At 36.6% G+C, this 21,071-nt stretch overlaps 1 protein-coding gene, 1 long non-coding RNA gene and 1 pseudogene across 2 annotated transcripts; 2 read left to right on the forward strand and 1 right to left on the reverse strand.

Annotated features, from left to right (window-relative positions):
* Positions 1 to 333: 333 nt before the first annotated feature.
* Positions 334 to 15,938, forward strand: LOC132281217 (cytochrome P450 71A1-like; annotated as a pseudogene).
* LOC132286203 (uncharacterized) lies at positions 6,212 to 11,904 on the forward strand. Its single transcript, XR_009472703.1, has 4 exons — positions 6,212 to 6,745; positions 6,921 to 7,053; positions 9,019 to 9,155; positions 11,637 to 11,904. It is a non-coding gene; the product is annotated as an uncharacterized LOC132286203 (long non-coding RNA).
* A 1,486-nt stretch (positions 15,939 to 17,424) lies between the features above and the next one.
* On the reverse strand, positions 17,425 to 19,020 carry LOC132281218 (protein LYK5-like). The gene has a single exon (XM_059782941.1). It carries the CDS (start codon positions 19,018 to 19,020, stop codon positions 17,425 to 17,427), a length of 1,596 nt encoding a protein of 531 aa, XP_059638924.1.
* Positions 19,021 to 21,071: the final 2,051 nt, after the last annotated feature.

Genomic DNA, 21,071 nt, shown 5'->3' on the forward strand with positions numbered 1-21,071 from the left:
AATAAAAAAACAGAAATGACACAAGATCTCTTATCTAAGGATATAAGAGAAAATTCATCACTTCATCACTTATTCTCTTCCTTCTATCATTCATCACTTATTCTCTTCCTTCTATCATATTTTTTCATATCCTACCAAACGAAGCATAAGAGAAAACAAATTACAATTGATAAGGATGTTGAACAGATGATGGAGCCAAAGCGATAATGAATAACGATAAGCCACAATGGAGAAAAGAATAACGTCATCCTGAAATCCCTCTTGAAGTTGCGTTGGAGAAGATAAAGGGTGGAATTTCAAAGCCCAACCTAACCACCAAATCATCTTGGGTAAGAATGAGGTCGTTCAACTCAAAAAGTACGATAAAAATTACATGCAAAAGTCTTTCTATTATATATTGATCGAATACTAACTTGATCGTCATTGGGGTGTACCCGGCCGGTACCACAACAATGTTTTTTTATTTTTTTTAGTGATGCCCATAAGAGGTCCTGAGAAGATCTATTAACTCTTCTATTTTTTTTTGACTTAGATACATTAAATAATTGATTTGACTTTTCACATGTCTAAAAAAAATTTGTATCATCCAATGATTAAATAAGAAGAGTTTGACTCTTCTAATGAGAGGGCTTTTAGGAGCATTACATCTACTAACTCTTCTATTTTTTTTTTAACTTAGATACATTAAATAATTTGATTTGACGTTTCACACGGCTAAAAAAAACTGTATCATTCAATGGTTAAATAAGGAGAGTTTATGACTCTTCCAATGAGAGGGCTTTTAGGAACATTACACTATTTTTTAAAATAAAAAAAAAAAATTAGTACGATTGTGATAAAACTAGGCACCTTTGGAATATTTTCTCATTTTTCATTTCTATTATTAGTTTATTTGTTTAGGTTTTTATTTTATTTTTTACAACTTTTTTTAATCTATTTCAAAGGTAGTCTCTTTCAAAAGTCCCACGGTGAAATATGATCAAACTAGGCACCTTTGTAATATTTTTCTCGTTTTTCATTTCTATTATTAGTTTATTTATTTAGGTTTTTATTTTATTTTTTACAACTTTTTTTAATCTATTTCAAAGGTAGTCTCTTTCAAAAGTCCCACGTACCTACTTTATCAATAATTTGATTTCCTAATTTTTTAAAGGTCATACAGCACAAGATATAATCTCTGTGATTTTTTATTTTATAATAAGGTACTTCATTTTTAATGCCCATCCAGAACTTTCAAAGCCAAATTATTAAAAAATCCCCTACAATTACAGACACCTCATAGGGTTCTGATTTGATGATGGTTGAATCTGCTACAGAGAGGAAGTTCTGAGAGCCAATTGTGATGCTAGAAAAGAGTGGACTCCCCAATTCCAATCTTGGTGGTCACCAGGTGCTTGAAAATAGGTCTCAACTACAACAACTGCCTCCAGTTGAATGACCATTTTTTAGGTATATTAATTTCACAAAAACCCCTGTTTCTAATTTGATATTGGGGAACTATTGTTATTATCAATTAAGATGTTCCACATATGCTTTGTTGAGTAGATGCAAATTAGGAATACCCAATCAACCCTCTTCCTTTGGTTGCATACATTAGGGGATTTGCTACCAAATTATAAGTATTGGAGAATCAGGAGAGGTCTTTTTTTTTTTTTTTCCAACAAATTATTGAGGAGTTCAAATAAAATGCAGACAATGTATAAGATAATCCTACTATTTATGTTTCTTAAATTAAAATTCTACTATTTATCCACAGGTGCGCGCACACACATATGTAAATAAAATCTGCTAAAAGCTAACTTGATTTTGAAGGGGGCAGAAAATGCCCCAAATACAAGAAAGATCAAAACTCTCTCCAGAATAATGAAAAAGTCTGTCCAAAAACTTGTGAGATAAACCATGACAGCATGAATACTTATAATATTATTACTGGTTTCTGGCTTTTCTTTTTATATATTAGTTAAGTAGCAACACCATGCATGTGCATTAAATAGTTTGCTAATTCACCACACCATCCACATTTTTATTTCATTCTTACTATTAGAGATTTACCCTGCTTTTTGAAAGATTTTACATTTTTTAAAAAATATATATGTTCACAATCAACACAATATTCATTTACCCAATATTTTTGGACTTGTTCAACAAACAGCAATAGAAGAATTCTACAAATTGGAGAGATGTATTTTGGTTGATTTCATGTTAAAACAAGATAGACAATGGCTCTTGTACAATTGCTGCAACAATGGTGCCAAGAGCTAAACAAAACACCACCACTCACAACTCTCTTTTTTTACTCCCTTCTCCTCCTCTTTCCTCTCCTCTTTCTGCTTAAGCTCACTAGAGGCAGAACCAAACTCAACTTACCCCCTTCTCCTCCCAAGCTACCTATAATCGGCCACCTCCATCGGCTAGGGAAACTACCTCACCAGTCCCTCCAAGCCCTAGCAGACGAGTATGGTCCCTTAATGTTGTTACAGTTAGGCCATGTTCCGACCATCGTGGTCACGTCTCCTGAGATAGCTAAAGAGATCCTGAAAACCCAAGACATAGTTTTTCTAAGTAGTTCCAAATCATGGGCTGCTGATACTTTCTTTTACGGAAGCAAAGACATTGTGTTTTCCCCACATGGCGAGTATTGGAGAATAGTGAGAAAGGTCTGTGTTTCCGAGTTTTTGATCCTCAATAAAGTCCACTCTTTTCAATTTGTTAGGGAGGAAGAAGTGAGAGAAATGATTGAGAAGATTACTAGTGCCAGTATTGATAGAGCTACAGTCAATATTGGAGATTTGATGGTTAAGATCTCAAGCAACATCATTTCAAGATGTGTTCTTGGTAGGAAGTATGAGCAAGGACTAGAAGACGGCAAGAGAAGCTTCGAAGAGTTGTCAAAGACATCAATGCAGCTCGTAGGGGCTTTCTGCTTCCGAGACACTTTCCCTTCCTTAGGATGGATGGATGTTCTTACTGGCTTGGCTAAAAGAATGAAGGAGACTTTTGAAGGTTTTGATGAATTCCTAGACCAGGTGATTGAAGAACATAGAAATTCACAAGGCAAGTATGATCAGCCTTATAGGGAATGCTTTTTGGGGACTTTGCTCCGTCTACAGAGAGAAGGCACACTAGAGATTAATCTCTCACAAAACGACATTAAAGCAATCCTACAGGTCCTTCTCTAGCCCTATCTGTATGTATGTATATAAGAACTATAAACAATCTAAGTAATTTGAAGTTTTAACATTTAAGCTGTATGACACTTTGAATGTGTAGAAGATTTTTCATTCCATCCTTCTGAAAGAGTATCGATCAGGTCCTCGTGCATAGTTATGTTACATGGACTCTTTCAAAGTAGGTGAAGTACCCTTATACTACACATATTATTCCAACATAGGCATGGATATGTGTCCAACACTATTTGATTTGACATGCCCCTAAAAAGTATTCAAAAATTTCATGTGTGATGTTGCGGCTCAAATTTGGTTTTGGGTAATGACCCGATGATTGAGCTTTGTGTGGGCTCAAGCCTAAAATTTTTGACCCGTTTTTTGCTTGCGGGTCATGAACCCTGGTTAGCACTCTCTTGTTGTCTGATGTATAAGAGCGTTTAGGTTTGAAGTAAGATATTGAGAGACTGAAAAAATCGCATATAAGAGAGTAAGAGCGAGAGTTAGAGTTTGGGGTTGAAACTTGTAATCTCCTAATAAAACATTTCGTCAGATTTTCATCGTGGACGTAGACACAACTAATGTGAACCACACTAAATTTTTTTGTCATGTGCTGCGCTTGCTTTTTGTCATGTTTTGTGATTATTTCTAGGTTTGTAGTTTTTTTTTCACAACATATTATTACTTCAACCAAAATGAATATTTAGCAGTGCCTATATCTATACCCGACACACGTAGACGTGCCTATATCCATACCCGACACACGTAGACGAGTCCATGTAACATAGGTGTATAACAACCCCAATGTTGTGTATAAGTGGGTTGTGATCTCCACACAACAAGCTAGATAGACTCATTCCATGTGGAGTGGTCTAAATTGGGCAGTACATTGTTGTCTTATTACAACACTTCATTCGATTAGACAATTTCAAAGTGTTTGTGTCTAGCACAACTTTTGTGTATACGTGATGGATGAAGTTTTTAATTCTTTTTGCCAATGACAGGATATGTTTGTTGGAGGAACTGATACAATTGCAACAGTCATGGAATGGGCAATGGCAGAGCTGGTGAAACAGCCAACTTTGTTGAAGAAAGCCCAAGAAGAGATAAGAAGAGTGGTGGGAAAGAAGTGTAAGGTAGATGAAGAAGATATCAATCAAATGGATTACTTGAAATGTGTCATTAAAGAGTCTCTAAGACTACATGCCCCTGGTCCTTTCCTAAACCCTAGAGAATCATCTACAAGTGTGAAATTGGATGGTTATGACATACCTCCCAAAACAAGAGTGTTCATCAATGTAAGGGCTATTCAAAGGGACCCCAAATTATGGGACAGCCAGAAGAGTTTGTGCCAGATAGATTTGTCAACAACCCTATTGATTTTAAAGGTCAGGACTTCCAATTCATCCCATTTGGTGCTGGTAGAAGGGGTTGTCCTGGGACATTGTTTGGGGTCGCAGAAGGTGAATATGTGCTTGCCAATCTCTTGTACTGGTTCAACTGAAAATTGCCAAATGGTGCAAGTAAAGGAGGATTTGGACATGAGTGAGGCTTATGGGCTAGTTGTTCATAAGAAATTTCCTCTCCAACTTGTTCCAGTACTGCACTCTTCTTAAAGTTGTTGTAGAAACTACCTTTACTTCCTGTAAATGATCAGTCATTTCTCTTCTTTGTCTGTGCTTATCATGAAATGATTCTGTACTAATTAACTATAAATGTGCTTGAATAAATGGGAAGGAAAGGAAAATGAAGGATGTACAATAAGTAAAATTAGTTGTTCATAAATAATCAGGTCTCATAGTGGCGAGCATTTAATTTATTTCTATTTTAATTTCAAAACGGAAATTACATACTCGCAATTATTTTATAATGCTTTGTTTGGTAGGTAGAAAAGAGGTGCGAAAGGAAGATAGGAACGATGGATCAAACTTTCTTATCTCAATAGGGAGGAGACAATGGGAGAAATGATAATAGGAGGATAAATTATAGTTCATTCTTTAGAATTTTTAATGCTCCAAATATGTGTAGAATAGAGGAGGATAAAATAAATTACTACTATTCTAAATTAAATATTTCTCTTCCCTTCTCTCCTGATGAACACAATAAATTGGGACATTATTCTCTTCTCTTCCATCCAACTGAATAAAAAAAGGAAATGATACAAGATCTCTTCTCTAAGGATGTTTCATCCATCACTTATTCTCTTCATTCTATTATATTTTTTCATATCTTACCAAACTGAGCATAAGAGAAAATTAATTACTATTGATAAGGATGCTGAAGAGATGAGGGAGCCAAAGCGATAATGAATAACGATGAACCACAATGGAGAACAGAATAATGTCATCCTGAAATCCCTATTGAAGTTGGTTGGAGAAGATAAAGGGTGGAATTTCAAAGCCCAACATAACCATCAAATCATCTCAGGTAAGAAGGAAGCCGTTCAACTCAAAAAGTACGATAAAAATTACATGCAAAAGTCTTTCTTTTTATATATTGATCGAGTAGTAACTTGATTGTCGCCAGGTGTATCCAGCCGATACCACAACAATGCTTTTTTTTTTTATTTTAGTAATGCTCATAAGAGATCCCTCTCATTAGAGATCTACCAACTTTTCTATTTTTTAACTTAGATGCATTAAATAATTGATTTGACTTTTCACACATCTAAAAAAATTGTATCATTCAATAGTTAAATAAGGAGAGTTTATGACTCTTCTAATGAGAGGGGCTTTTTAAGAGCATCACTCTATTTTCTTTTGAAAAAAAAGTAAGTACGATTGTGCCAATCTGAATTATGCCAGAATCACGCATCTAACAACTTTGTATTATCGATGAAATATGATCAAACTAGGCACCTTTGGAATATTTTTCTCGTTTTTCATTTCTATTATTAGTTTATTTATTTAGGTCATTATTTTATTTTTTACAACTTTTAAAAATCTATTTCAAAGGTTGTCTCTTTCAAAAGTCCCACGGTGAAATATGATCAAACTAGGCACCTTTGGAATATTTTTCTCGTTTTTCATTTCTATTCTTAGTTTATTTATTTAGGTTTTTTACAACTCTTTTAAAACTATTTCAAAGGTAGTCTCTTTCAAAAGCCCCCGTACCTACTTTATCAATAATTTGATGTCCTAATTTTTTAAAGGTCATACAGCACAAGATATAGTCTCTTTGATTTTTTATTTTATAAAAGGTACTGCATTTTTAATGCCCATCCAGAACTTTCAAAGCCAAATTATTAAAAAATTCTCTACAATTACAGACACCTCATGTCTGCAATTTCCCTACCAATATGTCGTAATTTATTCATTTAACTGAGAAGTTTGTTAATATTTTACATACTCCCTCTATCTTTCATAATTTTCTTTATCTTCAATGTTAGTGAATTTATTTATTTATTTTTTTTTTTTTTTTATTTTTTTTATGATTTTGCCAATGAGATGTTTGCACTCATTTTCGGCATTAGAAGGGTAAAACGGTTGGAAAATTCTTTACATAAATCAGAACTTCAAGAGAGATAAGTGAAATTATAAAACGAGAGTATCTATCTGCAATATTGACCAACCTCATAGGAGGTAAGTAAAATTTATGCTTTATTTATTTATAATTTTTGAAGAATTCTAACCAAGTAGACAAAGTTCTTGCACCCTACTGCACACAATGGTGGTTCCAAGTAACTTTTACAGTTTTACCAGTTGGTCACCCCGACAACAGAGGGTTGTGATTTGATGATGGTTGAATCTGCTACAGAGAGGAAGTTCTGAGAGCCAATTATGATGCTAGAAAAGAGTGGACTCCTCATTTCCAATCTTGGCGGTCACCAGGTGCTTGAGTAAAGGTCTCAACTACAACAACTTCCTCCAGTTGAATGAGCATTTTTGAGGTATATTAATTTCACAAAAACCCCCTGTTTCTAATTTGATATTGGGTCCATGAACTATTGTTATTATCAATTAAGATGTTCCACAGATGCTTGAGTATAGAAGCTTTGTTGACTAGATGCAAATTAGGAATACCCAATCCACCCTCCTCCTTTGTTCTGCATACATTAGGGGATTTGCTGCCAAATTATAAGTATAGGGGAATCAGGAGAGGGGTTTTTTTTTTTTTTTTTTTTTTTTTTTTTTTTTTTTTTTATTGAGGAGTTCAAATAAAATGCTAACAATGTATAAGATAATCCTACTATTTATGTTTCTTAAATTAATATTCTACTATATATGTAAATAAAATCTGCTAAAAGCTAACTTGATTTTGAAGGGGGGCAGAATATGCCCCAATTACAAGAATTATCAAAACTCTTTCTAGAATAATGAAAATGTCTCTGTCCAAAAACTTGTGAGATATACCATGACAACATGAATACTTATAATAATATTACTGGTATGATTGGTATCTGGCTTTTCTTTTTATATACTAGTTAAGTAGCAACACCATAAGGTGTTGTTTGTCAGTCACCCATGTACTTATACAAGAAACAATAATTATGTGTCGTCACAGCTTTCATTATCACCATTGAAAAACGTATGAATGTTTAAAATTCATTCTGAGTTTTAATATAATACGATATCATCATCAACTGGAAGAAAAAATAAAATGGTATGCCAGGTATGTGCATTAATTAAATAGTTTGCTTCAAAGTCAGATAGTTTAATAAGTTTTGTAGAGTTCAACAGAATTTCATTAAAACTAAATCTTAATTAAAACAATAGTAAATCAGAAATACAACACATATGGTCCTCTAAATGATCCATTACATCTCCAACAAATTCATATAATCATAGATCGAAAGCCTCTGTATCCTGGCAGCCTAAAAGTCCTTCCACACCAAAAATAGCACAGTGCTATAGCTTAAAAAACTACTCTCTAGGCTCTAATTCTCTTCTCTACAATTTACCTTCAAATCTACCCATTGAATGGCTAATTCGCCATCCACATTTTTATTTTAATATTATTCTTAGAGATCCTATCCTGTTATCCTGAAAGATTTTCTTGTTTTCAAAAAAAATATCGGTTCACAATCAGCACACCATTTATTTACTCAATATATTTGGAATTGTTCAACTTATAGCAATAGTAGTTCTATAAATTGGAGAGGTGTATTTTGGCTGATTTCATGTTAAAACAAGATAGACAATGGCCCTTGTACAATTGTTGCAGCAATGGTGTCAAGAGCTAAACAAAACAACACTGATCAATCCCTTTGTTTCTTCCATTATCCTCCTTTTCTCTCTCCTCTTTTTGCTTAAGTGTGATGTTTTCAATTTTTTGCCATTTTTCATTTTCTGGAATTTTCTGATTTTTCGAAGGTATTTTCGCTTTTCCTCGTTTTGCCTGCCGGACACCGTGGGGTGTGCCGGGTGTGTCCAAGAGTTGATTAGGGCATTTCATTGAGTTCAAGACTCTTTGAAATGTAAGCGTTGCCATTTCGACATTTTTCACTTTTTGGACCGGAAGGTCCCGTGTGGGACCCGCTACCAGGATTGTTGTGTACGAGAGTTTTGTTTGGGTCTAGTTGCACCTCATTTTATTTTATTTTATGTGTTCTATGTGGTTATATTATAGTTGGTGAATATATATATATATATATATATATATATTTTTTTTTTTTTGTGGTGAGAATTAATAAGAAAATGAAAAAGGAAAATAAACAAATTTTGATGGGACCCACCTTATGTTTTTAGAAAAGGGCCAAGAGGCCAAAATTGGCCTCATTTTTCTCACCTCTCTCTCCCTCTCTCTCTCTCTCTATCTATCTCTCTCCTGCCAGTCTCTCTCTCCCTCATTCTTTCTTTCTCTTTTTCTTTTTCTTTTGAGCAAATTTCAACTCTTGATTACTCTCAAACCATAGGGAGTTTGATTGTGCCGTTTGCGGCAAATTAAAGAGCACGAAGAGATCTACAATTTGATCGGAGCAATTCCTTGTTTAGAGCACTTGGAAATTTCGAGATCTAGGGCACAAAATTGGGAGTTTTTGCATATCTTGAGGTAGGGATCTCTAATTCATATTTTCTTATTCTTTTGTGAGTCAATTTCTAGTTAATTGATGTTAACATGCTTAATTGAAGTTAATCTCTCTTAGAATGATTTTATTGTGGTTATAAAGTTCATGATTTTACATATATGTTGATTTGTATGAAGAACATGCCTAAGTGTTGATTTTCCATGTCTATTGTGTTGTGAATTTGCTAGAGATGATATGTGTTTACATGTATGATTTCCTTGGAATTTTGGTAATGAATGCCTAATTGTATAATGTGAAAATTTCTTATTTCTATTGTATTGAAGTCATGAGACATACATACATGTCATTGGGCATGAAGAAAGTGAAATGTTTTGAAATGAATAAAAAGGGAGTTTTGGGAAAAAGTTTTGATAAAAGGAATTTTGTGAAAACCCGGACGCCAAGGGGGTACCAAGGGTCCGTGGCGTTAATGTAGCCTAGAGGGAACTAGGGAGATCGTTCTAGCGTGGTTGAGCTATTTGGCCCCAAATGACACCGCGAGGTTACTAAGTGATCGGTCTTGTCGACTATCAATAATAATCAACCCTTTGCAATAGTACAAATCATTGTAAAATAAGGCTATTGGACGGGTAAGTCGAACCACTGGGATTGCTAGTTTATGGCAACCAAGGTCGTTAAATTCACTTTTGATTTGATGAAAGGGGTATAGAGTAATGTTTGATTTGTCACTTAAATTAAATTTCAGAAAACAATAATGTGCAAGAAATTTAAAGGAAAGAAATTTAAATAGAAAGAACTAGGGAAGTGAGTCCACTCCAACCCCTTACACATGCTAATATATGATTGATTCGGGGAAATAATATACATATGTGACTATGATATGTAGTAACACGTGGTTGCTACAATATCTTCAAGAAATTCATTAAATCACAAGGCAAGAATAACCTATCAAAGCTTCACATGCTTAAACTACCTAAACTAGTGTGTAGCCTTAAGCATGCTCACTAAGTTAGAGATTATCAAGCCCTCAATCAAATGATAAAAGCACATGGAGTCAAGAGACAAGATTAACCCATCAAAAGAAAGCCCTAAGCTATGGATTAACAAATTTCTCATAAACCATGCCATTAAAACTATTTCATAATCTCATTTCCATTGTCACTATGAAAATGTTAGCCATACAACCATGAGAATAAATAATCTAAGACAAGATAATTGATTCAACATGATCATTTATATAAAATAATATTCATTACACATTGTAAAATGCTCTAGATTATGAAACTTGACCCATACATATATTTCATTCCCCAAAATAAATCAAAATTAAAGCATGCTTACAAGGATGGGCTTCATCACCTCCCTAAAAAGAGAGTTAGTTACCCATGGATGCAAGAGAGGAAGGAGAAAGAGTGATCTACAACTCCATTTTCGCACCTAGAGCTTCAAGACCCACAAACCCTCTCACCTTGCAATATTTCTCTCTCTAAAACTTGTAAAAATGTGAGATCCCTCCAACCATAGCCTCAAGCCCCTTATCTACACAAAATAATCTCTTTTTCCCTCCATTTTCGTGCCCCAACAATCCTAGGAGAAATCAGGACCACAGAAAAGGGTTAAGGGGACAACTTTCAGCACAAATTCAGGGGCAGTTGATCTGCTATCCGTAGATCGGCGGGGGCCAGCGGGTGCTTGAAATCCAAGGATGGCCACTGGAGTGATTGGCAGGCGCCCCCGGATCTGCGGCGGGCGCCCGCGGTGCTTGCTGGCGGGGGCCCGCGAGACACGGCAGGGCCCCGTGGTTGAAGGAATGCTACTGGAGTGATTGGCGGGCCCCCGCGGATCTGCGGCGGGCGCCCGCGGTTCTAGGCTTCAAAACCTTTACTCCTCTCTTGAGCCACTTTGGATCAGTCCGTTTGACGCGGTCTTCATCCTGAGCGCTATGCCGCAAAACTCACACGCTTGATTGAATCAAGCGACTTGACCAAAACGACGGTCCCCAGCAATGGCATGCTTTGATTCTTCAAGAGTTTGTCAAGACCGCTCTTTTAACCATTTTCGGGGGAACCAACCTGAAAGAAGATAGAAATAAACAGATAAAGCTAAACTATACATTATAATTAACTAATGTACTTAACTAATGCAAATAAGGGCGCTTGAATATGCAATATTCGGCGCTTATCACTGAGGGTCAGGGACAATAGCCAATCCTTCTCTCGTGTCGCCAAGGGGGTACTGAGGGACGGGTTACATTAACAGTTTGAAAAGTGATGAATAGAAGTGATGATTTTGAAAATGGGGAGCGACATAGCACGGTATTGCATTTCATGGCATGACATTGTTTGTTTTAAACCTTGTAATTGTACTGTACTCTTCCTCTGTATGGCATGATCCCGTTCTCTTTATTTCTATTTATTGCCTGGATTCACGGGATTATAAGAGGTGTATCTTAGGCACCTCCTACTGAGCTTTATGCTCACCCCTTTATTATTAACATTTTTCAGGTTATGGCAAAGGAGTGGCGGACGACAATCCATAACCAGTTTAGTAAAGTTGACGGACTTGAACTCTTTTATGTTCGATATGTATTTTACCTATTTTTGTTGTAAATGTATTAGGGATCATTTTGTATATATCACATGGTTAGAAATGGTCTTGAGACCATTCTTTTGTATTTTGTGGTCTCACCCTAATTTTAATATCCATGTAAGGCCTTAAGGCCATATTCTCGATGTATGACACTCTCGTTTAATTTTAAGGATATATTGGACCCATGTACGGCCATATTTGATTTCATTACCATTTAATTGTGTTGGTTCCACCATTAAATGAAAGATTTGGGACAAGTTTAGGCTTTGAGAAAGGTCACCAAAGGGTCAAAGTAGTGCCAAAGGGCATAAGATTTCAATTTTAGGCTGTTTGGGGCATTTTGGAGGTTCTGGGCATCTTGAACTGGTTCAGCCCCATTGAACCGTTCAAGAGGGGGTCTTTGGTTCGAGAATGGGCATACTGCCCATCTTGAACCGGTTCAAGACCCTTGAACTGGTTCTAGTCCCCCAGTGCACTATTCTGGCTTCTTCAGTTGACAGCTTGGAATGTTTGACTTCGAAAGGTCATAACTTCTTCGTTCGGAGCCCAAATAGGGTCATTCTTGAGTCCATTTTCAAGGATTTTGAGTTAGCTTTCCAATGAGATCAACCTCATCCTCAAATTCCATCCATGTTGAGAGTTATGGTTATTTTAGTGGGACAGTGCCAGAATATTCCTTAAATCGTGTAAAGGTACTTTTGGGAATTCATATCCGGTGACCGTGGAACCTCACCGAGCATCATGGAATAACTAGAATAGTTGTTTTAAACATCATTTGACTAGTTTAAGGATGGATTACCCTCTCATAATGTAAAATGACCATTTTACCCCTAGTGTGTCATCGGGTTTGGTGAAGGACTCAATTAGCGATCCGGACTCCCGGTTTGGGTCGTTACATTAAGCTCACTAGATTAGGCAGAACCAAACTTAACTTACCCCCTTCTCCTCCAAAGCTACCGATAATCGGCCACCTCCACCGGCTAAGGACACTACCTCACCAGTCTCTCCAACCCCTGGCAGCCAAGTATGGTCCCTTTGGGCCCGTTTGGAGAGTGTTGTGTTTTGTTTTAGCCTAGAACAGAACAAGTGTTTTGTAATGTGGTGTTCTGAAATAAGAATAAAACATATTTGAGACAAAAATTTGGAGTGAGAATTTTGGAATAGAAACATGGTGAAACATGTTTGGTAGAATTTTTTAACAATCTGAAATGTATACCTATATGGGGGGGGGGGGGGGGGGTTTCGATGGTTAAAATAAATTAATTTTCTAGTACTCAACTTTTTCTCATATAAATTCTACTCTGCTTCTTCCCTAATAGTATTTTTTTATGGTGTACATAAATAATATATATATTCAGGAACTTGATTTCAGAGCTTGATTTCACCACATACGATTTAGTTTGCAAAATATACACAAATCAAAAATTTCACCAAATACAATTTAGTTTGCAAAACAAGAATTACAAAGCTTGATTAGTTGATTTAGAAAAAAAAAAAAAAAAATTAAAACAAAACCTATACACACAAGTTGGCAGTTGCAGAGAGAAAGGGGGCAAGCTTGAGAGTTGAGAGACAGCGGCTAAAGGTTGCGAACGGCAAACCACAACTGGAACAACGGCCGATGGAAACTGAAAGATATGGGTTTTGATTTTTTGAACAATCTTAAATGATATGCCGTTATGGGGGTTTTAATACAGGTAATAGGTTTTGAACTTTTGATTCTTGCAGACAGATGCATAAACTGAAATATATGGGTTTTGAACTTCTGATTCTTGTATATTTTGTAGTTTGCAGTTACAGAGAGAGTGGGTAAGTTCAAATGATATGGGTTTTGATTTTTTGAACAATATAAAATGATATGCCCATTTGGGTTTTGATATATAAGCTGAAGTAGAGATGGAAGCGATTGGGAGGCGATTAGGGCAAGTTCAGAGTTGAGAACAAGATTAGAGATGGAGGCGATTAGGAGGCGATTAGGGCAAGTTCAGAGTTGAGAACGAGAATAGAGATGGAGGCGAAGGGCAAGTTCAGACTTGAGAACAAGAATATAGATGGAGGCGATTGGGAGACGATTAGGGCAAGTTCAGAGTTGAGAACGAGAATAGAGATGGAGGCGATTAGGGCAAGTTCAGACTTGAGAACAAGAATAGAGATGGAGGCGATTGGGAGGCTGAAATGATTTGCCCTAAAAAAATTTGTTGTCCCGCTACAGTGTAAAACATGTTGCCCCCGCTACAGTGCAAATTGGGCCGGTCAAGTTGTGGAACAAGCCAGAACACCTTTTTTTTTGTTCCAAGTTTTGGCCCATATTTTGAAAGTGTTCTGGTACTGTTGAAAACAAAATAAGCCGGCCCAAACAAGTTTTGTTCTGAAAATGGGCTACTGTAGCGGGCCTGGAGCATTACACCATACATGGGAACAGAGACCAAACAAGCCCTTAATGTTGCTACAATTAGGCCATGTTCCGACCCTCGTGGTCACATTTCCAGAGCTAAAGAGATCGTGAAATTCCATAACACAGCTTTTGCCAATAGGTCCAAATCATGGGCTGTTGATACCTTTTTTTATGGAAGCACTGATGTTGGGTTTTGCCCATATGGTAAGTATTAGACAAGTGAGAAAGATCTGTGTTTCTGAATTTTGGAGCCTTAGAAAAGTCCAATCATTTCAATTTGTTAGGGAAGAAGAAATGAGAGAATTGATTGAGAATATAACTAGTGTCTGTAATGATAGAGCTTCAGTCAATATTGGAGATTTGATGGTTAAGATCACAAGCAACATAATCTCAAGATGTGTTCTTGGTAGAAAGTATGATTAAGGAGTACTAGAAGACGGCAAGAGAAGCTTCGGAGAGTTGTCAAAGACATCAATGGAGCTCATAGGGGCTTTCTGCTTCCGAGACACCTTCCTTTTCCTAGGATGGATGGATGGATGTTCATACTGGCTTGGCTAAAAGATTGAAGGAGACTTTTGAAGGTTTTGATGATTTCCTAGAACATCGAAATTCACAAGGCAAGTATGATCAGCTTGATATGGAATGCTTTATTGAGACTCTGCTTCGTCTCCAGAGGGAAGGCACACTGGAGATTAATCTCACTCAAAACAACATTAAAGCACTCCTACAGGTCGCTCTCTAACCCTATCTCTACGTATGTATACAAGATCGATAAATAATCCAAGTAGTTCAAACATTTAATCTGAATATTACTTGATTATGGAGAAGATTTTTCATTCCATCCCTTTGAGAGAGGATTTGGTCATGTTCACAGCATAGTATTATGCATAGGTGCAGAGTGAAGATAAAGCCATGGATCCTCTCCAATGCTGGAGCCGGTCCTGTACTCTACTAAGAGTGGAGATTGCATAATCAGTTAATGAGAGTAGACCATCATAAGTGAGTCCCACTTGGTGGTCTAATCTCCACTCTTGGGGGAGTACATGATTGGATTCTTATTCAAAGATCACCCCCCACACGGGTTAGGGGTGATCTAAGTTGGCGAGTTTGTCTCGTTATAACACTTCCTTCGCTTAGGCACTTTGAAAGTGTTCATGTCTAGCACAACTTGTGTGTGTGTGATGGATGAAAGATTTTCTTGTTGCAAATTACAGGTTATGTTTGTTGGAGGAACAGATACAATTGCAACAGTAATGGAATGGGCTATGGCAGAGCTGGTGAAACATCCAACTACGATGAAGAAAGCACAAGAAGAGATAAGAAGGGTGGTGGGAAAGAAGTCTAAGATAGATGAAGAAGATATCAATCAAATGGATTACTTGAAATGTGTCATTAAAGAGTCTCTGAGACTACATGCCCCTGTTCTTTCCTAAACCCTAGAGAATCATCTGCAAGTGTGAAATTGGATGGTTACGACATACCTCCCAAAACAAGAGTGTTCATCAATGCATGGGCTATTCAAAGGGACCCCAAATTATGGGACAAGCCAGAAGAGTTTGTGCAAGAGAGATTTGTTAACAACCCTACTGATTTTAAAGGTCAGGACTTCATATTCATTCCATTTGGTGCTGGTAGGAGGGGTTGTCCTGGGACATTGTTTGGGGTCACAGAATCTGAATATGTGCTTGCCAATCTCTTGTACTGGTTCAACTGGGAATTTCCTAGTGGTGCAAGTAAGGAAGATTTGGACATGAGTGAGGCTTATGGGCTAGTCGTTCACAAGAAAATTCCTCTCCAACTTGTTCCAGTACTGCACTCTTAAAGTTGTGTAAATGATCAATCGTTTCCCTTCTTTGTCTGGGCTCATGATGAATTGATCCAGTGGTTGTATGTTTGAGAAGTCTTTTTCCTTCAGTTGTTTGATTAATAAATTTGCCCTTTTAACTGGGTTCTTATCCAGGGAAAAAAAAAAGTGTTTGAATATGTGGGAAGGAAAGGGAAATGAAGGATGCACAATAAATAAAACAAGTTGTTCATGAACAATCAGGTCTCATAGTGACAAGCATTTAACTTACTCCCGTTTCAATTTAAAAGTGTGAATTACGTACTAGCAATTTTAGCATAAGAGAAAATTACTTTCTTTGTATTGTCGGTGAAATATGATCAACTAGGCATCTTTGGATATTTTTCTTGTTTTCATTTCTACTATTAGTATATATATATATATATATTTTAGTGACAACTCTCTTTAATCTATTTTAAAGATTCTCTCTTTCAAAGGTCGCACCTACTTTATCAATAATTCGATGTCCTGTGGTTTTTTAGTACATATAAAACAAGATATAATCTCTGTGAAATTTTTTTTTTAGTTTATAATGGGGTACTGCATTGTCAGACCCATCAAGAACTTCCAAAGCGGAATTATTGAAAATTCTCTACAATTGCAGACACCTCCTCATGGCTATGCAATTTCACTACCAATCTGTGGTAATTTATTTATTTATATTTTTTGAAAAATTCTAACCAGACACAGACAAAGTTCGTGCACCCTATCACACAATGTTGTGTGTTTCAATCCCAATCCTCTATGATTGTACTGCATATGATCCGTGCTCGAATAGAATATTAGAATAAGGTTGCATTTTGAAATATTGATAAATGATTTAGATCAATAAATGATTGAGTTTTATGAATGGGCATGAAGGAAAAAGAAGATTGGACTTTATGGTGGGAAAAAATTAGTATTTTGTGTTGCTCGCAACTGTTCGATGATTTTTTTTCCCACATGTTTTAAATTCAAAATGTACACGCGCGCTTCATTGTAATATTGTGCCACATAAGTGGTAAGGAGACAAGTATTATATGTCACAACTCACTGACCCCTAACCAATGAATTATACATTATGTGTTTTTCCTAGTTTCTCCCTGATCATCTAAAACAGGTCATCTTAGTGGTTTTTCAGGCACCATGGACAGTCCAAATGATTGGGAATTTCCTTCATATCCATGCCAAAGGCTAAAGACCACCATGCTCTAAATCAACTTCACTGAACCCTGGTGTCTCAAGGTATGTTTCTATTGGTCACTGTTCTAACTTCTAAAGATTATGATTACAATATTGAAGTTGTTTGTATAAGCTATTTATACACAAGGAAGGAGGACAATTCACCATGATCATTGGACATTATAGAAATATTAAACAAATTATATAAGGAATATAATGCCACCAATATACATACAATTTATGCAAAATACAATTGTTTTTCCTTGTCTAGTTTCTGATCAGGAGAAAGAAAAAGAAGAAAATATCAAAGAATTCTTGAAAGAGCCCTCAAAACGTCGTTCATGGTGGGCCTGTGAAGGGGGTCCTCCTCCACACAGGCCTTGGCTAGGATTGCCAAACACATAGCATCACCCAAAGGGTAATCCCCTTCTAAATTTGGATCCATGAATCTCTTCAACCTCTGCAAGCACCCTGAAGATTCTTCAAGCACTTCATCAGCTAAAAAACTGATTGAATCCTTCGAAAATTTCCCATCTGTGATAGCCTCTTTAGCTGATAATAACTCGATCAAAACAATGCCAAATGCATATATATCCACCTTCACAGAAGCCTGCCCATAGGTGAGGTACTCAGGTGCCAAATAATCCTTCCTCCCCACTATCACAGATTCATTCCAGGAAGTCTCACACTTTTCTTCACTGCAAATTATTGGTTTTGCCAATCGAAAACCAGAAATCTTTGCCCTCCAATCAATGGTTACGAGCACATTTCTGCTGTTTATGTTCCTATGGACATAGGCTGGCTTTGTGCTGTAATGTATGTAGTGAAGCCCCTCTAAAAGATCAAAAGCAATCTGGATCCTTCTTGCCCATGTAAGTTGCATCGCCTTCTTGGAATTAGACAGGCAGTCCCTTAGGCTACCATTCTCAGCAAATTCATAAACAAGACAAGGTCTAGTTTCCGAACAGAAACCAACAAGTTTCACCACATTTAGGTGATTGATCATTGTCAGTATGTCAATGACATGGTGAGCTGCTTCCATTGAATTCATCTGCTCAATTGCCAGATCAGAATCGCCAATTTTACCCCGATAAACTGCCTTACCAATTACAGAAGCCTCACAAAAGTCATTAGTTGCAATCATTAGCTCCTCTAAGGTAAAGTTGATCAATGAGTGCTTTAACTTGGACATGCCATCAAGAAAATCATGTGGGAAATCTGTCAGCTGTGAACTTCTAGCAGACAAGGGCTGAAAACTCCATTGATGATATCTTCTTCGGATGAATACAAGACCTCCACAAGCTAGAATCAGAATAACAGTGGCTGCAAATACTCCCCCTCCAAGTATTACATATAGATTCTTGTAATTTGCTCCCGGTACAATTTTCCTCAAGGAAATTGCTGTTCTAGGACTGAATGCATCTTCATAGGGAGTGGCCACATCAAGATTCAAGACTGGTGCAGTCTTTAAAGGAATGAGTAGTGTGGTCTGAGGGATTATAGATGCAAATGGTTCTAAGCTATTAGCATCCCTGATCTTGCCTTCGGACACTCCAAATTTACGAGCAATCAACTCTGTGTTGTCAAGCTCTACTATCGGATATGTCACTAGATAATTTGTGCCATTACTTTTATCAGATACTTCAGGACAAGCACAACGAACAGGCACTTCAATCAGCGAACCATTTAGTTTGTCCCCATTGAAATGTGGATTCGCATTTTTGAGAATTTGCGCCTTCACTAGTCCTTCAAAAACTCCACAAGCCACACTGAACAAGGATTCCGAGTGACAAGCATTGTAAACAAAGATGGCTTGAGAGAAAGGATCAGAGCAAGAGCATGTAACTGGGATAATGATCTCTCGACCATGCGTGAGATTGTAAGCATTTGTATCAGACATACGGTTGATAGAGAGGAGCTGGGATATGTTTGTACTGAATAAAGAGGAAATGGAAGGCAGTGTGTCATAACCCTTTTGAGCTCTGTAGACTATGAAGGTATGGCATGGACTTTTTTCGGAGTTGCATAGGTAGTTGGAACCTGGTACTTGGGGTTTTGAGGTGCAGTCAGATCTGTCATAGGGTCGCTGAGACAAGATTGGATTGATCAACTGAATTAGTGTGAAAATGTAGATGAATTTAAAGATAGACACCACCATAGTGTTGGGACTCATTTGTGAAGAGAGAAGCAAGATTGTGAAGAGAGAAGCAAGAGGTAGAGGAAGAGAAATAGGTGAAGAGAAGAGAGAGAAAGTCACAGTTTGGAAGAATTCAGACAGGAAACAATCAAACTAAAATGAAATGAACAAGTAAATTTGCCGCCTAGCCGGCCTTCATTAATCTATCAACCAGTGATTTCATCACTAAGATCTAGCTTGGTCACCAATGGACTGCATTTTGACCATTCAATAAAATAAAATAAAAATGTGCAATTTGCAATTTAAAAAGCTAGAGCTTCCTCATAAGCAATCTATTCATACTCTAGTTAATGCACTTGTAATTTGCTTTTAACAAACACCAAGTTAAGTTTCAGCTACTACTACAAAACTCAGGCACTACTGCAATATATTATGTATTCAACAGACTTATACAGAGAAATTGTGACATCCCACGTTGCCGCCTAGATTGGGGAGAAGTTGCTGGCATAAGGGAAAATCCTCCAATGCGTGTAGATGCATTTTGAAAACTGTGAGCAGTTTGTGTAACGCAAAACAGACAGTATCTGCATAGCGTGGGTCGGGTTCAACAAATGGTATCAAAGTCAATCTCAACCTAGAAATGGAGAACGTGCACAACCTTATGAGAACCTCATGTGAGTAAGGATTTTCTATCTTTTATAATGTAGCATGTCTCTTTCATGAGGTTGTATTGAGCAACGGTGGCCAAATAATTATAGAACTAAATTATAATAAAATCAAGTTTAATAGGATTTATGTTTTTTATTACTCCACAAAATAGTCAAGAGCTTATTATATACTTATACTTGAATCTATTCGTACTTCAGATGCAGGACCACTTCAAACATGAAGAAATTAGAGCAACTTCCATCTTTGAATCTGCTTCTTTCTAAGATTTTCCAACTCTAATCCCAAACATTCCAAAACGTTTGTAAACAATAGCTTAAAACTAAAAAATGACATTGACATATATATAATATGAGAATGGAAATTTTGTTTTATTGCTGTGTTTGTGCTTGGGAAAGTCAAAAAATTTATTTTCTATTACTTGGCAATGCGAGTCTTCTGAAATTTACAATTGTCACTCCTCAAACTAAAAATTGTAACCTCCATTTGGAGCTTTTATGTTCCTAAGAGCTCATGATGTCTTTTGTAATTTCCCATCTGATGAGACTTTTTACGTTTAGCCATCCGTGTAACTATACTTTGTTTTACACACTTTTCTTTCGGTCATATATGGGTGTTAGGTACTTCTTTGACAGGTGACGTGCGATGTCACAATCACTTCTTTATGAGATTTAGTGATCCCATTAATTTGTACGGTATAAATATTATCAGTTTTACACACCCTTTTTTCGGTACTCATAATTTTATTCAAAATGCATTTACCTAATTAAGGAATCTCAAATAATAACTGAATTTTATAACCGCAATGCACCAACACTGAAGAGCTCCAAATGCAATTGGGGATGTTGTATCTGGCTCCAAGTTCTGCAACTAATGCGAGTTGCATATCTAGCCAGAACTTTCAAATCCAATGTGCTGTGACTTAATGCTAGAAGATTAGGCGATTATCTTGGGTCCAAATGCCTTGTAAATGAGGACTTTTGAGATTACAAAGCTGAAACGCCACAGTCTGATTCAAAACGAAGTTAACGGATTTGAGTTGACCTTAATCATATTTGTATTTTAATTACATTAACCTGTTTAATGCGATTAATTAATCATGTGTTTTAAAAGTCAATTGATTTAACGGATTTGAGTTGACCTTAATC

This window comes from Cornus florida, unplaced genomic scaffold (genome assembly GCF_030987335.1).
Source record: "Cornus florida cultivar Cherokee Brave unplaced genomic scaffold, ASM3098733v1 CherokeeBrave_3.0.0_Hap2_Chr11, whole genome shotgun sequence".
NCBI classification, from domain to species: Eukaryota; Viridiplantae; Streptophyta; class Magnoliopsida; order Cornales; family Cornaceae; genus Cornus; species Cornus florida.

Coding starts and splice junctions, on each gene's coding strand:
- LOC132281218 (XM_059782941.1), bottom strand. CDS start 19,020: ATGTCTGATACAAATGCTTACAATCTCACGCATGGTCGAGAGATCATT.